We start from the raw sequence: 19,486 nt of genomic DNA on the forward strand, positions 1-19,486 counted from the left end.
AAGCGAGGTAGTCGCGTTGTCAATGGTTACCCAATGCAGGAAGTAGGAAGTAGCCAATGTATACACCTTTTCGTGTTTTTAATAGCTCTCTAACTAGCAATGATTTATACGTGACTAGGGTTCTCTCGTATGTTTTTGAAATGATCAGTCGTCGTGTGAACTAAGAAAGCGCTCAACATATGGTCCGTGGATAACGTATGACAAGGTAAAACAAAGCTTTTAGTGGCAATGTTTACATTGCTTATAGCAAGCTAACGTTACCTTGTTAACAAGCTAACTACTACAAGTCAGAGCTGCTCAACATCGAATGAGGATAAACAACATTTGTGCCATGGATGATACTATGAATTTGCTGTTGATAGCTAGCTAACTGCTAACATTTGTTGCTAAGCGTTGTCAGAGACTGACACAAAACGTGAGCAAGTCAACGAACGTGTTATTAGCAGCCACGATATCAATGACATTTATCCAACTAGCTAAATGCAGTGTAAATTCAACAAAGTCCTGTAGCTAGCTGTCCATTTGTGTCTGTCAACACGTGTACGATAAAAGCTGCATGTAGCTAACTACTGGAACTATTTGCCACATGTTATAATATAGGTCTCTTTGGTTCTACTGTGTTGTTGTAGTTGTATCACAGGTCAGTTGACAAGGTTCTCTCCATGAGTCACATTCGGAACCCCCCGCCCAGGGGACAGGGGGCAGCGCGAGCCAAACAGGTAACGTCATTTTGATCATTGTTTTGATAACTGTAAGTCAAGTTGTCATTGATAACACCAGTCATTTGTGTTTTCAATTCTCTTTCTTTCTCCCTCTCTTTGTCTCTCTAAGATGGGGCTGCTCCTGGATCTGTCTCCGGATGGAGGAGGAAATGAAAAAGAGCTGGAGGCGGAGCTACTGGCACTGATGGGCGGGTCCCAGGGGAAGAAAGGGACAGGAAAAGGTGAGGATCAACCTATTCATCGTCATCATCATCCTCACCCAATCTTGTATGAAATGACTTCCACAGACCCTACCACTCGAACCGGGTTGATACCGTGTGTGTGTCTGACCTGCCTGCCCCTCCACAGCTCCAGTTCCCATGGCTGATATCGAGCGTATGGCGGCTCTGTGTATGAAGGACCTTGATGAGGATGATGATGATGGGGATGATGATCTGGAGGATGATGATGATCTCCTGGTATCCACCATGTTTACACTCCTCTTCACACTTCTCTTGTCCTTTATCTTCCTCCTATTGGTTGTTGTTTCATTCCCAATGGCAACACTTTTCATGAATTGTGTGTGTGTGTGTATGTGTGTCTCTCTCTCTCTCCCTATCTGTGTGTGTTTTATGCATTTATGTGTCTTTATCCAACCCCAGGCTGAGCTGAATGAGGTTTTGGAGGACGATGATGATGAAGAGGTTCAGAAACCTGCCACCACTCCAAGCTCTAACTCCACCCCCCGCTCCACCCCCAGTACTCCTAGTGGTGCAACCGGGCTGGAGGCCTGCCTGGCTGAACGCATTGACATGTACCAGACAGCCATCTCCAATGCTAATGCAGAGGGGGAGACCAGCAAGGCTCGCAGATACGACCGCGGATTGAAGGTGAGCCAGAGACCATGGGCTGGTTGTATGATGATGTGTCTCAGAGTAGGAGTGCTGATCTATGACCAGTTTTTCCCTTAAGATTATAATGAACAAGATTACTGGACAGGATGGACCTGATCCTAGATCAGCAATCCTATGAAACGCTTGATATATCTCCCCCTCCAGGAACATGAATTACCCCACAATCATCTAGCCATATGTAAACCTGTGATTCGACATGTGAAGGTCTACTTTTCCAGCCAGCTGAATTTTATGTTTGCTTGTTGTCTCCCCCTAGACGTTGCAGTCCATGATGACGTCAGCCAAGAAAGGAAAACCGATCAACGAAGAGGAAATCCCGCCTCCTGTCTCCACAGGTGGAAAGCCTGCCCCAGCCCCCGTGCAGCAACCTAAACCAATCAAAGAGCGGGGGCTGCCAACCCCAGTGCTGACACCCTCCCCGTTCACCAATCAGAAGCCACTGAGGGAGGCTACGCCTGTTGTCCCTCCTCCTAAGCCCCGCCTCCTGGTCCCCCCTCAGAAACACACTGCCGTTACCCCGGATACACCTGCTATCTCCCCCCTCACCCCCATTCAACCAGACGCACGGCACTCAGGTAGATCACACATACACCTTTTTGAAGACAGACACCAGCCTGTAAATGTCAATGCAGTCCCCTAAGCACTGGAACATTCTGGTTGTTATATCATTCTCTCTCTCCCTCCTCTCTCCCTACTCCCTTCTCTCTCTCTGTAGAGTTGAAGCAGTGTGTTCTAAACAGACAGAGGGAGTATAAGCTGGCAGCCCTCCACGCCAAGCAGGGAGGAGAGTCAGAACTGGCCAGACAACACTACCACATCGCCAAGGTACCCCACACACTAGGGGTTAAAGGACCTCCACTAGGGGTTAAAGGTCCTCCACTAGGGGTTAATGGACCTCCACTAGGGGTTAAAGGATCTCCACTAGGGGTTAATGGACCTCCACTAGGGGTTAAAGGACCTCCACTAGGGGTTAAAGGACCTCCACTAGGGGTTAAAGGACCTCCACTAGGGGTTAAAGGACCTCCACTAGGGGTTAAAGGACCTCCACTAGGGGTTAAAGGACCTCCACTAGGGGTTAAAGGACCTCCACTAGGGGTTAAAGGACCTCCACTAGGGGTTAATGGACCTCCACTAGGGGTTAATGGACCTCCATGGACCTCCACTAGGGGTTAAAGGACCTCCACTAGGGGTTAATGGACCTCCATGGACCTCCACTAGGGGTTAAAGGACCTCCATGGACCTCCACTAGGGGTTAAAGGACCTCCATGGACCTCCACTAGGGGTTAAAGGACCTCCATGGATCTCCACTAGGGGTTAAAGGACCTCCACTAGGGGTTAATGGACCTCCACTAGGGGTTAAAGGACCTCCACTAGGGGTTAAAGGACCTCCACTAGGGGTTAAAGGACCTCCACTAGGGGTTAAAGGACCTCCACTAGGGGTTAAAGGACCTCCACTAGGGGTTAAACAACCTCCACTAGGGGTTAAAGGACCTCCACTAGGGGTTAATGGACCTCCACTAGGGGTTAAAGGACCTCCACTAGGGGTTAAAGGACCTCCATTGACCTCGACCAAGTCTTCAAATTGGGATCCTTAATGTTAAGAAAAATCCCTAAATGTTTTTTAAACTCTAAGTGCAGTTATCACAAAATCTATATTATTTATATCATAACAAGACGATAGGCTATAAAGGCGTGGGGAAACTAGTGTCATTCTAAAGGTTGACTCAGCGATATGAAGTAGATGCAGAGAGTCAACAGCATAGTGGGTCAATTTCCGCAACAACTAAGGGTGTTGAAGCGCGAGGTTAAGCTTCTCCGCTATTTTGGTGCCCTGTCTACCACGCTGTGAAGTGAACCAGTGCACATGCGCAGATACTGCGTGAGAGCCAAGTGTTGCATCTTGCTCATGTCAATATCCTAGTCTAGAGTCCTGCATTACTGACGCTGTGAGACATTGCAAGCCAATAAGTTGTGAATACAGCTTTTGATTGCTGATAGATGGACCCAGTGCACGTTTCTGTCTGTCTGGTGGCTGACCTGCCTATACTGATAGATAGACCCAGTGCACGGTTCTGACTGTCTGTCTGGTGGCTGACCTGCCTATACTGATAGATAGACCCAGTGCACGGTTCTGTCTGTCTGTTTGGTGGCTGACCTGCCTATACTGATAGATAGACCCAGTGCACGGTTCTGTCTGTCTGTCTGGTGGCTGACCTGCCTGTACTGATAGATAGACCCAGTGCACGGTTCTGTCTGTCTGTTTGGTGGCAGACCTGCCTATACTGATAGATAGACCCAGTGCACGGTTCTGTCTGTCTGGTGGCAGACCTGCCTATACTGATACATAGACCCAGTGCACGGTTCTGTCTGTCTGGTGGCAGACCTGCCTATACTGATAGATAGACCCAGTGCACGGTTCTGTCTGTCTGGTGACTGACCTGCCTATACTGATAGATAGACCCAGTGCACGGTTCTGTCTGTCTGGTGGCTGACCTGCCTATACTGATAGATAGACCCAGTGCACGGTTCTGTCTGTCTGGTGGCTGACCTGCCTATACTGATAGATAGACCCAGTGCACGGTTTTGTCTGTCTGGTGGCAGACCTGCCTATACTGATAGATAGACCCAGTGCACGGTTCTGTCTGTCTGGTGACTGACCTGCCTATACTGATAGATAGACCCAGTGCACGGTTCTGTCTGTCTGGTGGCAGACCTGCCTGTACTGATAGATAGACCCAGTGCACGGTTCTGTCTGTCTGGTGGCAGACCTGCCTATACTGATAGATGGACCCAGTGCACGGTTCTGTCTGTCTGTCTGGTGGCAGACCTGCCTATACTGATAGATAGACCCAGTGCACGGTTCTGTCTGTCTGTCTTGTGGCAGACCTGCCTATACTGATAGATGGACCCAGTGCACGGTTCTGTCTGTCTGTCTGGTGGCAGACCTGCCTATACTGATAGATAGACCCAGTGCACGGTTCTGTCTGTCTGTCTGGTGGCTGACCTGCCTATACTGATAGATAGACCCAGTGCACGGTTCTGTCTGTCTGTCTGGTGGCTGACCTGCCTATACTGATAGATAGACCCAGTGCACGGTTCTGTCTGTCTGTCTGGTGGCAGACCTGCCTATACTGATAGATAGACCCAGTGCACGGTTCTGTCTGTCTGTCTGGTGGCTGACCTGCCTATACTGATAGATAGACCCAGTGACTGTCTGTCTGGTGGCAGACCTGCCTATACTGATAGATAGACCCAGTGCACGGTTCTGTCTGTCTGTCTGGTGGCTGACCTGCCTATACTGATAGATAGACCCAGTGCACGGTTCTGTCTGTCTGGTGGTTGACCTGCCTATACTGATAGATAGACCCAGTGCACGGTTCTGACTGTCTGTCTGGTGGCTGACCTGCCTATACTGATAGATGGACCCAGTGCACGGTTCTGACTGTCTGTCTGGTGGCTGACCTGCCTATACTGATAGATAGACCCAGTGCACGGTTCTGACTGTCTGGTGGCTGACCTGCCTATACTGATAGATAGACCCAGTGCACGGTTCTGTCTGTCTGGTGGCTGACCTGCCTATATTGATAGATAGACCCAGTGCACGGTTCTGTCTGTCTGGTGGCTGACCTGCCTATATTGATAGATAGACCCAGTGCACGGTTCTGTCTGTCTGGTGGCTGACCTGCCTATACTGATAGATAGACCCAGTGCACGGTTCTGTCTGTCTGGTGGCTGACCTGCCTATACTGATAGATAGACCCAGTGCACGGTTCTGTCTGTCTGTCTGGTGGCAGACCTGCCTATACTGATAGATAGACCCAGTGCACGGTTCTGTCTGTCTGTCTGGTGGCTGACCTGCCTATACTGATAGATAGACCCAGTGCACGGTTCTGTCTGTCTGTCTGGTGGCTGACCTGCCTATACTGATAGATAGACCCAGTGCACGGTTCTGTCTGTCTGTCTTGTGGCTGACCTGCCTATACTGATAGATAGACCCAGTGCACGGTTCTGTCTGTCTGTCTGGTGGCTGACCTGCCTATACTGATAGATAGACCCAGTGCACGGTTCTGTCTGTCTGTCTGGTGGCTGACCTGCCTATACTGATAGATAGACCCAGTGCACGGTTCTGACTGTCTGTCTGGTGGCTGACCTGCCTATACTGATACATAGACCCAGTGCACGGTTCTGTCTGTCTGGTGGCAGACCTGCCTATACTGATAGATAGACCCAGTGCACGGTTCTGTTCTGTCTGTCTGGTGGCTGACCTGCCTATACTGATAGATAGACCCAGTGCACGGTTCTGTCTGTCTGGTGGCTGACCTGCCTATACTGATAGATAGACCCAGTGCACGGTTCTGACTGTCTGGTGGCTGACCTGACTATACTGATGGATAGACCCAGTGCACGGTTCTGTCTGTCTGTCTGGTGGCTGACCTGTCTATACTGATAGATAGACCCAGTGCACGGTTCTGTCTGTCTGGTGGTTGACCTGCCTATACTGATAGATAGACCCAGTGCACGGTTCTGTCTGTCTGTCTTGTGGCTGACCTGCCTATACTGATAGATAGACCCAGTGCACGGTTCTGTCTGTCTGGTGGCAGACCTGCCTATACTGATGGATAGACCCAGTGCACGGTTCTGTCTGTCTGTCTGGTGGCTGACCTGCCTATACTGATAGATAGACCCAGTGCACGGTTCTGTCTGTCTGGTGGCTGACCTGCCTATACTGATAGATAGACCCAGTGCACGGTTCTGACTGTCTGTCTGGTGGCTGACCTGCCTATACTGATAGATAGACCCAGTGCACGGTTCTGTCTGTCTGTCTGGTGGCAGACCTGCCTATACTGATAGATAGACCCAGTGCACGGTTCTGTCTGTCTGTCTGGTGGCTGACCTGCCTATACTGATAGATAGACCCAGTGCACGGTTCTGTCTGTCTGTCTGGTGGCAGACCTGCCTATACTGATAGATAGACCCAGTGCACGGTTCTGTCTGTCTGTCTGGTGGCAGACCTGCCTATACTGATAGATAGACCCAGTGCACGGTTCTGTCTGTCTGTCTTGTGGCTGACCTGCCTATACTGATAGATAGACCCAGTGCACGGTTCTGTCTGTCTGGTGGCAGACCTGCCTATACTGATGGATAGACCCAGTGCACGGTTCTGTCTGTCTGTCTGGTGGCTGACCTGCCTATACTGATAGATAGACCCAGTGCACGGTTCTGTCTGTCTGGTGGTTGACCTGCCTATACTGATAGATAGACCCAGTGCACGGTTCTGTCTGTCTGGTGGCTGACCTGCCTATACTGATATAGACCCAGTGCACGGTTCTGACTGTCTGTCTGGTGGCTGACCTGCCTATACTGATAGATAGACCCAGTGCACGGTTCTGTCTGTCTGGTGGCTGACCTGCCTATACTGATAGATAGACCCAGTGCACGGTTCTGACTGTCTGGTGGCTGACCTGCCTATACTGATAGATAGACCCAGTGCACGGTTCTGTCTGTCTGGTGACTGACCTGCCTATACTGATAGATAGACCCAGTGCACGGTTCTGACTGTCTGGTGGCTGACCTGCCTATACTGATAGATAGACCCAGTGCACGGTTCTGTCTGTCTGGTGGCTGACCTGCCTATACTGATAGATAGACCCAGTGCACGGTTCTGTCTGTCTGGTGGCTGACCTGCCTATACTGCTAGATAGACCCAGTGCACGGTTCTGTCTGTCTGTCTGGTGGCTGACCTGCCTATACTGATAGATAGACCCAGTGCACGGTTCTGTCTGTCTGGTGGCTGACCTGCCTATACTGCTAGATAGACCCAGTGCACGGTTCTGTCTGTCTGTCTGGTGGCTGACCTGCCTATACTGATAGATAGACCCAGTGCACGGTTCTGTCTGTCTGGTGGCTGACCTGACTATACTGATAGATAGACCCAGTGCACGGTTCTGACTGTCTGTCTGTCTGGTGGCTGACCTGCCTATACTGATAGATAGGCCTAGTGCACGGTTCTGACTGTCTGTCTGGTGGCAGACCTGCCTATACTGGTAGATAGACCCAGTGCACGGTTCTGTCTGTCTGGTGGCTGACCTGCCTATACTGATAGATAGAACCAGTGCACGGTTCTGTCTGTCTGGTGGCTGACCTGCCTATACTGATAGATAGACCCAGTGCACGGTTCTGTCTGTCTGGTGGCTGACCTGCCTATACTGATAGATAGACCCAGTGCACGGTTCTGTCTGTCTGTCTGGTGGCTGACCTGCCTATACTGATAGATAGACCCAGTGCACGGTTCTGACTGTCTGTCTGGTGGCTGACCTGCCTATACTGATAGATAGACCCAGTGCACGGTTCTGTCTGTCTGTCTGGTGGCTGACCTGCCTATACTGATAGATAGACCCAGTGCACGGTTCTGACTGTCTGGTGGCTGACCTGCCTATACTGATAGATAGACCCAGTGCACGGTTCTGACTGTCTGGTGGCTGACCTGCCTATACTGATAGATAGACCCAGTGCACGGTTCTGTCTGTCTGGTGGCTGACCTGCCTATACTGATAGATAGACCCAGTGCACGGTTCTGTCTGTCTGGTGGCTGACCTGCCTATACTGATAGATAGACCCAGTGCACGGTTCTGACTGTCTGGTGGCTGACCTGACTATACTGATGGATAGACCCAGTGCACGGTTCTGTCTGTCTGTCTGGTGGCTGACCTGTCTATACTGATAGATAGACCCAGTGCACGGTTCTGTCTGTCTGTCTGGTGGCTGACCTGCCTATACTGTGCCCCCTCTCTCTCTCTTGAGTGTTTGTGTACGGCAACCAATCATTCTCCTCCTATCTAAAAAAAATACTGAATCGTAGGAGTTGATTCCTCGCGAAATCGAATCGTGACACTCAGAAAGGGAAGTTGACACCGGGAGTCGAGGAATCAATTATGTTGAAGTCGACTCTCCACCACTCCGTCGTGTCAGAAATGGCAGAGAAAGACGAGGCAGCAGTGAGGTCCTGTAAAACCTGTAGGAGTTCAGAGAGAAGGACACACCCACTTTCCCAGGTGGAATGTCCTGTAATGGTGGGAGAAGGACCCAACTGTCATACTTGAGTTAAAGTAAAGATACCTTAAAAGAAAATATCTCAAGTCACTCTGCAAAATACTACTTGAGTACTATCAAAAGTAAACGTAAAAATCATTTCAAATTCCTTATATTTAGCAAAAAATGTCATGTTTTTTTAAATGTACAGATAGCCAGGGGCACAGTCTGACATAATTTACAAAAGATGCACGTGTGTTTAGTGAGTCCGCCAGGTCAGAGGCAGTAGGGATGAGATGTTCTCTTGGTAAGTGTGTGAATTGGACCATTTTCCTGTCCTGCTAAGCATTCAAAGTGTAACAAGTACTTTTAGGAGTCAGGGAAAATGGAGTAAAAAGTCCATAATTGTCTTTAGGAATGTAGTGTTGTAAAAGTAAACAAGGTGGTGTTCCTGTCTGACTAGATGCCAGCTGCTGCATTGCATCAACCAATAGCTGCGTGCCACGTCATCGACTGCTCAGTCTGACATCAAGTTGCTGTATCACATGATGTGGTTAGCTGATATGTTCAACACCTATCCCAGTGGAGGCTGGTGAGGGGAGGACGGCTCATAATAATGGCCTGAACGGAGCAAATGGAAACCATGTGTCTGATGTATTTGATTTGATACCATTCCACCTGTTCTGCTCCAGTCATTACCACGAGCCCCATCCTCCCCAATTAAGGTGCCACCAACCTCCTGTGACCTATCCAGCCATTGTGAGATGTGGCATGTTGGCAATGTACAGGAACACACCCACCTGACTACACCTCTCCACCTCCCTATCCTCTCCCTCCACCACCTCTCCACCTCCTCTCCCTCTCCACCACCTCTCCACCACCTCTCCACCACCTCTTCACCTCCTCTCCCTCTCCACCACCTCTCCCTCCTCTCCCTCTCCACCACCTCTCCACCTCCTCTCCACCTCCTCTCCCTCTCCACCACCTCTTCACCTCCTCTCCACCTCCTCTCCACCCCCTCTCCCTCTCCACCTCCTCTCCCTCTCCACCACCTCTCCCTCCTCTCCCTCTCCACCACCTCTCCACCTCCTCTCCCTCCTCTCCCTCTCCACCACCTCTCCACCACCTCTCCACCTCCTCTCCACCACCTCTCCACCTCCTCTCCCTCTCCACCACCTCTCCACCTCCTCTCCCTCTCCACCACCTCTTCACCTCCTCTCCCTCTCCACCACCTCTCCCTCTCCCTCTCCACCACCTCTCCCTCCCACCTCCTCTCCACCTCCTCTCCCTCTCCACCTCCTCTCCACCTCCTCTCCCTCTCCACCTCCTCTCCCTCTCCACCTCCTCTCCACCTCCTCTCCCTCTCCACCTCCTCTCCCTCTCCACCACCTCTCCACCTCCTCTCCCTCTCCCCCTCCTCTCCCTCTCCACCACCTCTCCACCTCCACCTCCTCTCCACCTCCTCTCCCTCTCCACCACCTCTCCACCTCCTCTCCCTCTCCACGTCCTCTCCCTCTCCACCACCTCTCCACCTCCTCTCGTTCTCCACCACCTCCTCTCCCTCTCCACCTCCTCTCCCTCTCCACCACCTCTCCATCACCTCCTCTCCCTCTCCACCTCCTCTCCCTCTCCACCTCCTCTCCCTCTCCACCACCTCTCCACCTCCTCTCCCTGTATAAAAGACTCCACCTCCTCTCCCTCTCCACCTCCTCTCCCTCTCCACCTCCTCTCCCTCTCCACCACCTCTTCACCTCCTCTCCCTCTCCACCTCCTCTCCTTCTCCACCACCTCTTCACCTCCTCTCCCTCTCCACCACCTCTCCACCTCCTCTCCTTCTCCACCACCTCTTCACCTCCTCTCCCTCTCCACCTCCTCACCCTCTCCACCTCCTCTCCACCTCCTCTCCCTCTCCACCTCCTCTCCACCTCCTCTCCCTCTCCACCACCTCTTCACCTCCTCTCCCTCTCCACCTCCTCTCCCTCTCCACCTCCTCTCCCTCTCCACCACCTCTTCACCTCCTCTCCTTCTCCACCACCTCTCCACCTCCTCTCCACCTCCTCTCCCTCTCCACCTCCTCTCCCTCTCCACCTCCTCTCCCTCTCCACCACCTCTTCACCTCCTCTCCTTCTCCACCACCTCTCCACCTCCTCTCCCTCTCCACCTCCTCTCCACCTCCTCTCCCTCTCCACCACCTCTTCACCTCCTCTCCCTCTCCACCTCCTCTCCACCTCCTCTCCCTCTCCACCACCTCTTCACCTCCTCTCCTTCTCCACCACCTCTCCACCTCCTCTCCCTCTCCACCTCCTCTCCACCTCCTCTCCCTCTCCACCACCTCTTCACCTCCTCTCCCTCTCCACCTCCTCTCCACCTCCTCTCCCTCTCCACCACCTCTTCACCTCCTCTCCCTCTCCACCACCTCTCCACCTCCTCTCCCTCTCCACCTCCTCTCCCTCTTCACCACCTCTCCACCTCCTCTCGCGCTCCACCACCTCTCCACCTCCTCTCCCTCTCCACCTCCTCTCCCTCTCCACCACCTCTTCACCTCCTCTCACTCTCCACCACCTCCTCTCCCTCTCCACCACCTCCTCTCCCTCTCCACCTCCTCTCCCTCTCCACCTCCTCTCCCTCTCCACCTCCTCTCCCACTCCACCACCTCTCCTTGTACAGAAACTAGACCCAGTAGTAGAGGCGTTGGACAGAGGGGAACCAGTGGACCTCAGCTCTCTACCTCCCCCTCCAGGTGCGCTTGGTTTATCAATGACACCCTATTCCCTATATAGTGCACTACTTTTGACTAGGGCCTATAGGCTGCCATTTGAAACTCATCCCTAAAGACCTGCTAGAGACTAGAAGACCAGGGTCTGTATTCATAGTGTCTGTCTCATCCCTAAAGACCTGCTAGAGACTAGAAGACCAGGGTCTGTATTCATAGTGTCTGTCTCATCCCTAAAGACCTGCTAGAGACTAGAAGACCAGGGTCTGTATTCATAGTGTCTGTCTCATCCCTAAAGACCTGCTAGAGACTAGAAGACCAGGATCTGTATTCATAGTGTCTCAGTCTCTGAGAGAGTGTAGATCTGGGATCAGTTTCCCCTTTTAGATCACAATGAAAAAGAGGACATGGGGAACCTGATCCTAGACCAGGACTCCTAATCTGAGACACTTCGTACATTCTGCCCTGACCCCTAAACATCTGATCTCAACCCCCCCCCCCCCCCGTACGGTGCAACTCCTCTTTCTTCTCATCTCTCTCTCTCTCCTCAGGAGATGCAGTGGTAGAGCGTTCAGCTCCTCCCCAGTCTTCCTCCAGGCCCTCCCCTGCAGCTCCCCCTGCAGCTCCCCCGGTGGTCGACTCCGGTAACACACATAATATTAATGATAATAATGACGGATTGGATATATAAAGGGTCTTTCTAAAGGGGGAAATCACCTCCATCACTAATGTGTTGCTCCCATCTGGTTGATGCACGGCAGCCATTTTGTGCCAGGTCGCTCAGTGGAGACGTGTGTGTGTGTGTGTGTGTGTGTGTGTGTGTGTGTGTGTGTGTGACAGCCCTCCCAGCCCCAGGCAGTGTAGGGGAAGCGTTACAACAGAGGATGGACAGATACAAAGCTGCAGCAGAGGGGGCCAAGAGCAAAGGAGACGACCGCAAGGCACGCATGCACCAGCGCATCGTCAAGGTACGCGCGCGCACACACACACACACACACACACACACACACACACACACACACACACACACACACACACACACACACACACACACACACACACACACACATCAAAGAAATGACTGGTGGTTCACGTACACACACACACACACAAAGAATGAAAAATAACTCCAAAAGTTCCATGCTTTTGACAGCAGAAACGTCTCACACCCACACTAATGTATACCTGCTTGGATATATCGTACTAATGTTTTTTCTGTGTTTGTGTGTGTGTGTGTGTGTGTGTGTGTGTGTGTGTGTGTGTGTGTGTGTGTGTGTGTGTGTGTAACAGCAATACCAGGATGCCATCAGGTCTCATAAGGCTGGACGACCAGTCAACCTGGCTGATCTCCCTGTACCACCAGGTAACCTGCATTTAGCTGCAGCTTTTATCATCTATAGTGGGGAGAACAAGTATTTGATACACTGCCGATTTTGCAGGTTTTCCTACTTACAAAGCATGTAGAGGTCTGTAATTTTCATCGTAGGTACACGTCAACTGTGAGAGACGGAATCTAAAACAAAAAATCACATTTGTTTGATTTTTAAGTAATTAATTTGCATTTTATTGCATGACATAAGTATTTGATCACCTACCAACCAGTAAGAATTCCGGCTCTCACAGACCTGTTAATTTTTCTTTAAGAAGCCCACCTGTTCTCCACACATTACCTGTATTAACTGCACCTGTTTGAACTCGTTACCTGTATAAAAGACACCTGTCCACACACTCAATCAAACAGACTCCAACCTCTCCACAATGGTCAAGACCAGAGAGGGTGTAAGGACATCAGGGATACAATTGTAGACCTGCGCAACACTGTGATGGGTTACAGGACAATAGGCAAGCAGCTTGGTGAGAAGGCAACAACTGTTGGCGCAATTATTAGAAAATGGAAGAAGTTCAAGATGACGGTCAATCACCCTCGGTCTGGGGCTCCATGCAAGATCTCACCTCGTGGGGCATCAATGATCATGAGGAAGGTGAGGGATCAGCCCAGAACTACACGGCAGGACCTGGTCAATGACCTGAAGAGAGCTGGAACCACAGTCTCAAAGAAAACCATTAGTAACACACTACGCCGTCATGGATTAAAATCTTGCAGCGCATGCAAGGTCCCCCTGCTAGAGCCAGCGCATATCCAGGCCCGTCTGAAGTTTGCCAATGACCATCTGGATGATCCAGAGGAGGAAAAGGTCATGTGGTCTGATGAGACAAAAATAGAGCTTTTTGGTCTAAACTCCACTCACTGTGTTTGGAGGCAGAAGAAGGATGAGTACAAAGAACACCATCCCAACCGTGAAGCATGGAGGTGGAAACATCATTCTTTGGGGATGCTTTTCTGCAAAGGGGACAGGACGACTGCACCGTATTGAGGGGAGGATGGGGCCATGTATTACGAGATCTTGGCCAACAACCTCCTTCCCTCAGTAAGAGCATTGAAGATGGGTCGTGGCTGGGTCTTCCAGCATGACAACAACCCGAAACACACAGCCAGGGCAACTCAGGAGTGGCTCTGTAAGAAACACCTCAAGGTCCTGGAGTGGCCTAGCCAGTCTCCAGACCTGAACCCAATAGAACATCTTTGGAGGGAGCTGAAAGTCTGTATTGCCCAGCGACAGCCCTGAAACCTGAACGATCTGGAGAAGGTCTGTATGGAGGAGTGGGCCAAAATCCCTGCTGCAGTGTGTGCAAAACTGGTCAAGAACTACAGGAAACATATGATCTCTGTAATTGCAAACAAAGGTTTCTGTACCAAATATTAAGTTCTGCTTTTCTGATGTATCAAATACTTATGTCATGCAATAAAATGCAAATTAATTACTTAAAAATCATACAATGTGATTTTCTGGATTTTTGTTTTAGATTCCGTCTCTCACAGTTGAAGTGTACCTTTGATAAAAACGACAGACCTCTACATGCTTTGTAAGTAGGAAAACCTGCAAAATCGTCAACCCAGGCGTTGCAGGTGCCTTACTCTACCCACTGGGCCACACATGACCTCTGTAATAGGTGTTTGAGTGTAGTGTGTGTTCAGTCTGTACCGTGTTTGTACATATGATGGATTCATTGGATGAGAGTTTTTAATTTATATACTTTGTTACTCTCAGGCTGGCCCTTGCTAGCATCATGTTTGTAGCGTGTACGCCGTAGCGTGTTTGTAGCGTGTACGCCGTAGCGTGTTTGTAGCGTGTTTGTAGCGTGTACGCCGTAGCGTGTTTGTAGCGTGTACGCCGTAGCGTGTTTGTAGCGTGTACGCCGTAGCGTGTTTTTGGCGTGTACGCCGTAGCGTGTACGCCGTAGCGTGTTTGTAGCGTGTACGCCGTAGTGTGTTTTTGGCGTGTACGCCGTAGCGTGTTTGTAGCGTGTTTGTAGCGTGTACGCTGTAGCGTGTACGCCGTAGCGTGGTTTTGTTCTCTGTGTTTACTATGTACTGTGTTGTTGTGGCCCAGGCTGTCCTCCGCTGCAGGGCTCAGAGAGCAGCCAGCAGAACTTCATGGGCGTCCTGGAGACGGCCATGAAACTAGCCAATCAGGACGTAGACGCGGAGGACGAGGACGGAACAGGGGAATTGGCCAAGGTAACCACCATGACCTATTATACTGATACACATGATGTCATGAGATTTCTTGACGCTCAAGATTGTTCTGGAAAGTGGGAAAATATGGATGCTGTGTCCTAGACGCGCAGAATAGGTAGTATGTTCATGCTTACAATATTTAACTTCCGTTCACTTAACTCTCTCTGTCTCTCTCTCTGTCTCTCTCTCTCTGTCTGTCTCTCTCTCGTCTCTCTCTCTCTCTCTCGTCTCTCTCTCTCGTCTCTCTCTCTCGTCTCTCTCTCGTCTCTCTCATCTCTCTCTCTCGTCTCCTCTCTCTCTCGTCTCTCTCTCTCTCTCGTCTCTCGCTCTCTCTCTCGTCTCTCTCTCTCTCGTCTCTCTCTCTCTCTCGTCTCTCTCTCTCGTCTCTCTCTCTCTCATCTCTCTCTCTCTTGTGTCTCTCTCTCTCCTCTCTCTCGTCTCTCTCTCTCTCTCTCCTCTCTCTCGTCTCTCTCTCTCTCTCGTCTCCTCTCTCTCTCGTCTCCCCCTCCCCCTCCAGCCTGCAGTGGGAGCTCCAGTCCAGAAAGGCAAAGCCCCGACCCCTCCCACACCAGGATCTGGAGGCAACACAACACAGGGCTCCAGACTGGGGCTTAAAGGTGTGTGTATGTTGGTGTCAGTTTCTATGTCAGTGTGTGTGTGTGCACATATTCATAGATGTGCTAAATTCATCCCTTGATGTGAACAAATTCATTCTCCCATTGACACCTCTACATTAGCCACTCTGATACACACACACATTTCCCCCTCCCTCCCTCACACATACATCCACATCCTGACTCCCTCCCTCCTTTCCCTCCCCCCCTCCATCCGTCTCCCTCCCTCCTTTCCCTCTCCCCTCCCTCCCTCACACATACATCCACATCCTGACTCCTCCCCCTGTGACGTCCCTTCCTGTGGTGCAGCCCAGCAGCAGTTGGACTTCCTGTTGCTGCGGCGACAGGCGTTCGTCCGCGCGGCGCTGCGTTCTAAACAGATGAAGGACATGCAGGGAGCGGCGGTCCATCTCCGACACGCTAAAGGACTGGACCAGATGATCAGCGCCACCAAGGGAGGCCTGCCTGTAGACATCACCAAGGTGGAGGGGTTTACTTCTCACATTGTATTTCTGCAACACGAGGAGGACTGTGTGTGTCAAGGTTAAGGAGGGCAGGGGGAGAGAAAGGAGGGGGGACGGATGGAGGGGGGGGGATGGGGGAGGGAAAGGAGGGAGGGAGGGATGGGGGGAGGGAAAGGAGGGAGGGAGGGATTGAGGGAGGGAGGGAGGGAGGGATGGGGGGAGGGAAAGGAGGGAGGGATTGAGGGAGGGAGGGAGGGAGGGATGGGGGGAGGGAAGGGATGGGGGGAGGGAAAGGAGGGAGGGATGGGGAGGGAAAGGAGGGAGGGATTGAGGGGGGAGGGAGGGAGGGATGGGGGGAGGGAAAGGAGGGAGGGATTGAGGGGAGGAGGGGAAGGAGGGATGGGGGAGGGAAGGGATGGGGGGAGGGAAAGGAGGGAGGGATGGGGGAGGGAAAGGAGGGAGGGAGGGAGGGATTGAGGGAGGGAGGGATGGAGGGGGGAGGGAGGGGGAGGGATGGGGGGAGGGAAAGGAGGTAGGGAGGGATTGAGGGAGGGAGGGGAGGGATGGGGGGAGGGAAAGGAGGGAGGGAGGGACGGAGGAACATTGAGACTGCAGGAGAAGCCAGGAACAGATGGAGAGGACAGGGGGAGACCAAGGTGTGTGTGTGTGTGTGTGTGTGTGTGTGTGTGTGTGTGTGTGTGTGTGTGTGAGAGAGATATAATCTCCTGCTGTTGACTTTTCACATCTCACTCTTGTGCGTGTGTCAGTGTGTCGGTAATTGTGTTTGTGTGTGTATACATATTTGTTCATCCATTGACATGAACAATTTCACACACCACCCCCCACACACACACACACACACACACACATTCATCTTCCTCCATCTCTCCTCTCTCTCTTCCTCATCCTCTCTTCCCGTCTCTCTCATTGATTTATCCATTCTGTCTCCTCTCCCCCTTCCCCCTCTCTCCTCTCCCCCTCTCTCCTGTCTCCTCTCCCCCTCTCTCCTCTCCCCCTCTCTCCTGTCTCCTCTCCTCCTGTCTCCTCTCCCCCTCTCTCCTGTCTCCTCTCCCCCTCTCTCCTGTCTCCCCTCCCCCTCTCTCCTGTCTCCCCTCCTCCTCTCTCCTGTCTCCTCTCCTCCTGTCTCCTCTCCCCCTCTCTCCTGTCTCCTCTCCCCCTCTCTCCTGTCTCCTCTCCCCCTCTCTCCTCTCCCCCTCCCCTCTCGTCTCCCCTTCCACTCCTCTCTCTGACTCAGAGGGGTTAGGTTAAATATGGAAGACACATTTTTGGTTGAAAGCGTTTTGACTAGGTATCCCGTTTCCTCCCACAGGTCCCCAGTGCTCCAGTCAGTGAGGAGGACTACTCTCTGGCTCGGTCTCGTTCCTCTCCTCGCTCCTCAGAGCAATACAACAGCCTCATGGAGCTCCTCCGACAGCAGCACCAGGTTATAACACTCTTATAACAACTCTTACTGCATTAACATGGAGCTCCTCCGACAGCAGCACCAGGTTATAACACTCTTATGACAACTTATTAAACAGCCCACCCCTTCAGCATATATTTAAAACAACATATTTATATAGCACCGCACCAACAATAAAACAATAAGCACGCATACACACACACACATACATACATACATACATACATACACACATACACACACACACAGTACCAGTCAAAAGTTTGGACAGCTTCTCATTCCAAGCTGTGATCATATATAAAATATATTTTGATTTATTTAACATTTTTTTGTTACTACATGATTCCATGTGTGTTATTTCATAGTTTATGTCTTCACTATTATTCTACAATGTAGAAAATAGTAAAAATAAAGAAAAGCCCTGGAATGAGTAGATATGTCCAAACTTCTGACTGGTACTGTACATGCACACACACACACTACACAGCGTGTGTGTGTGTATATATCTATATAATCAGTCCAACGTGTTATAATAGATTCATAACATGTTGATAGTACATTTATATAACACATGATGTGTTTCTCTCTACACAGCGCGTGTGTGTGTGTGTGTGTGTGTGTGTGTGTGTGTATATATATCTATATAATCAGTCCAACGTGTTATAATAGATTCATAACATGTTGGTAGTACATTAATAACACGTGATGTGTTTCTCTCTACACAGCGCGTGTGTGTGTGTGTGTGTATATATATCTATATAATCAGTCCAACGTGTTATAATAGATTCATAACATGTTGATAGTACATTAATAACACACGATGTGTTTCTCTCTACAGAAATGTCTGGCTTACTCCCAGCAGTTCACTCACATGGGAAGTGTGGCCGAGACCTCCAGGTTAGTGGCAACACGTGTGTGTGTGTGTGTGTGTGTGTGTGGTTGTGAGTGTGTGGGTGTGTGTGCACGAGCGTCATTACACCGAGCACATCAAGAGGTTGAAAGAATTACCGGACTGATGAACGTCAGTTCAATCCATATTTATTATAAAGCAGAGACGCGTTTAAAACGAGGCTCAAATACAAACCGTGCTGAAAGGTCAAAGGTCATTAAAGCAACCAGGACCTGCACACCACACAGTATGTATAGATCTACCTCGTTCCTCCCACACTGTTCAGAAACACTCTGTAAAGAGACACACAATAATTAGGATCAGGTGTGGCCGTTTAGTAGGCGCGGCCATTTTGTTGGTGTGGCCAATTAGGAGTCGTAGTCAATTAGTAGGTGTGGTCAATTAACTTCTTCTACATGTGGGTTTTGGATGGAAAAAAACGGTACCCAAATGCTCTGTGTGACCACCTGCCAACGTGCCTGGTGGAGTAGACATTCAACCCACCAACGTGGCCTGGTGATATAGACATTCAACCCACCAACGTGGCTGGTGGAGTAGACATTTAACCCACCAACGTGGCCTGGTGATATAGACATTCAACCCACCAACGTGGCTGGTGGAGTAGACATTTAACCCACCAACGTGGCTGGTGATATAGACATTCAACCCACCAACGTGGCTGGTGATATAGACATTCAACCCACCAACGTGGCCTGGTGATATAGACATTCAACCCACCAACGTGGCTGGTGATATAGACATTCAACCCACCAACATGGCTGGTGATATAGACATTTAACCCACCAACGTGGCCTGGTGATATAGACATTCAACCCACCAACGTGGCTGGTGATATAGACATTCAACCCACCAACGTGGCTGGTGATATAGACATTCAACCCACCAACGTGGCCTGGTGATATAGACATTCAACCCACCAACGTGGCTGGTGATATAGACATTCAACCCACCAACGTGGCTGGTGATATAGACATTCAACCCACCAACGTGGCTGGTGGAGTAGACATTCAAACCACCAACGTGGCCTGGTGATATAGACATTCAACCCACCAACGTGGCTGGTGATATAGACATTCAACCCACCAACGTGGCTGGTGATATAGACATTCAACCCACCAACGTGGCTGGTGGAGTAGAC

At 50.8% G+C, this 19,486-nt stretch overlaps 1 protein-coding gene across 1 annotated transcript in view; it reads left to right on the forward strand.

Moving 5' to 3' along the window:
• Positions 1 to 41: 41 nt before the first annotated feature.
• The window catches only part of LOC135531669 (coiled-coil and C2 domain-containing protein 1A-like), a 301,157-nt gene continuing 281,712 nt past the window's right edge, over positions 42 to 19,486 (forward strand). Inside the window, 16 exon segments of the mRNA XM_064959578.1 lie at positions 42 to 205; positions 630 to 719; positions 832 to 943; positions 1,071 to 1,180; positions 1,364 to 1,591; positions 1,872 to 2,190; positions 2,331 to 2,440; positions 11,312 to 11,384; positions 11,909 to 12,001; positions 12,198 to 12,325; positions 12,648 to 12,720; positions 14,810 to 14,937; positions 15,455 to 15,554; positions 15,861 to 16,033; positions 17,346 to 17,459; positions 18,277 to 18,335. Coding sequence (XP_064815650.1) covers positions 663 to 719; positions 832 to 943; positions 1,071 to 1,180; positions 1,364 to 1,591; positions 1,872 to 2,190; positions 2,331 to 2,440; positions 11,312 to 11,384; positions 11,909 to 12,001; positions 12,198 to 12,325; positions 12,648 to 12,720; positions 14,810 to 14,937; positions 15,455 to 15,554; positions 15,861 to 16,033; positions 17,346 to 17,459; positions 18,277 to 18,335 — 1,877 coding nt within the window. The 5' untranslated portion in view covers positions 42 to 205; positions 630 to 662.

The sequence above is a fragment of the Oncorhynchus masou genome, chromosome 5, assembly GCF_036934945.1.
Source record: "Oncorhynchus masou masou isolate Uvic2021 chromosome 5, UVic_Omas_1.1, whole genome shotgun sequence".
Taxonomy (NCBI): Eukaryota; Metazoa; Chordata; class Actinopteri; order Salmoniformes; family Salmonidae; genus Oncorhynchus; species Oncorhynchus masou.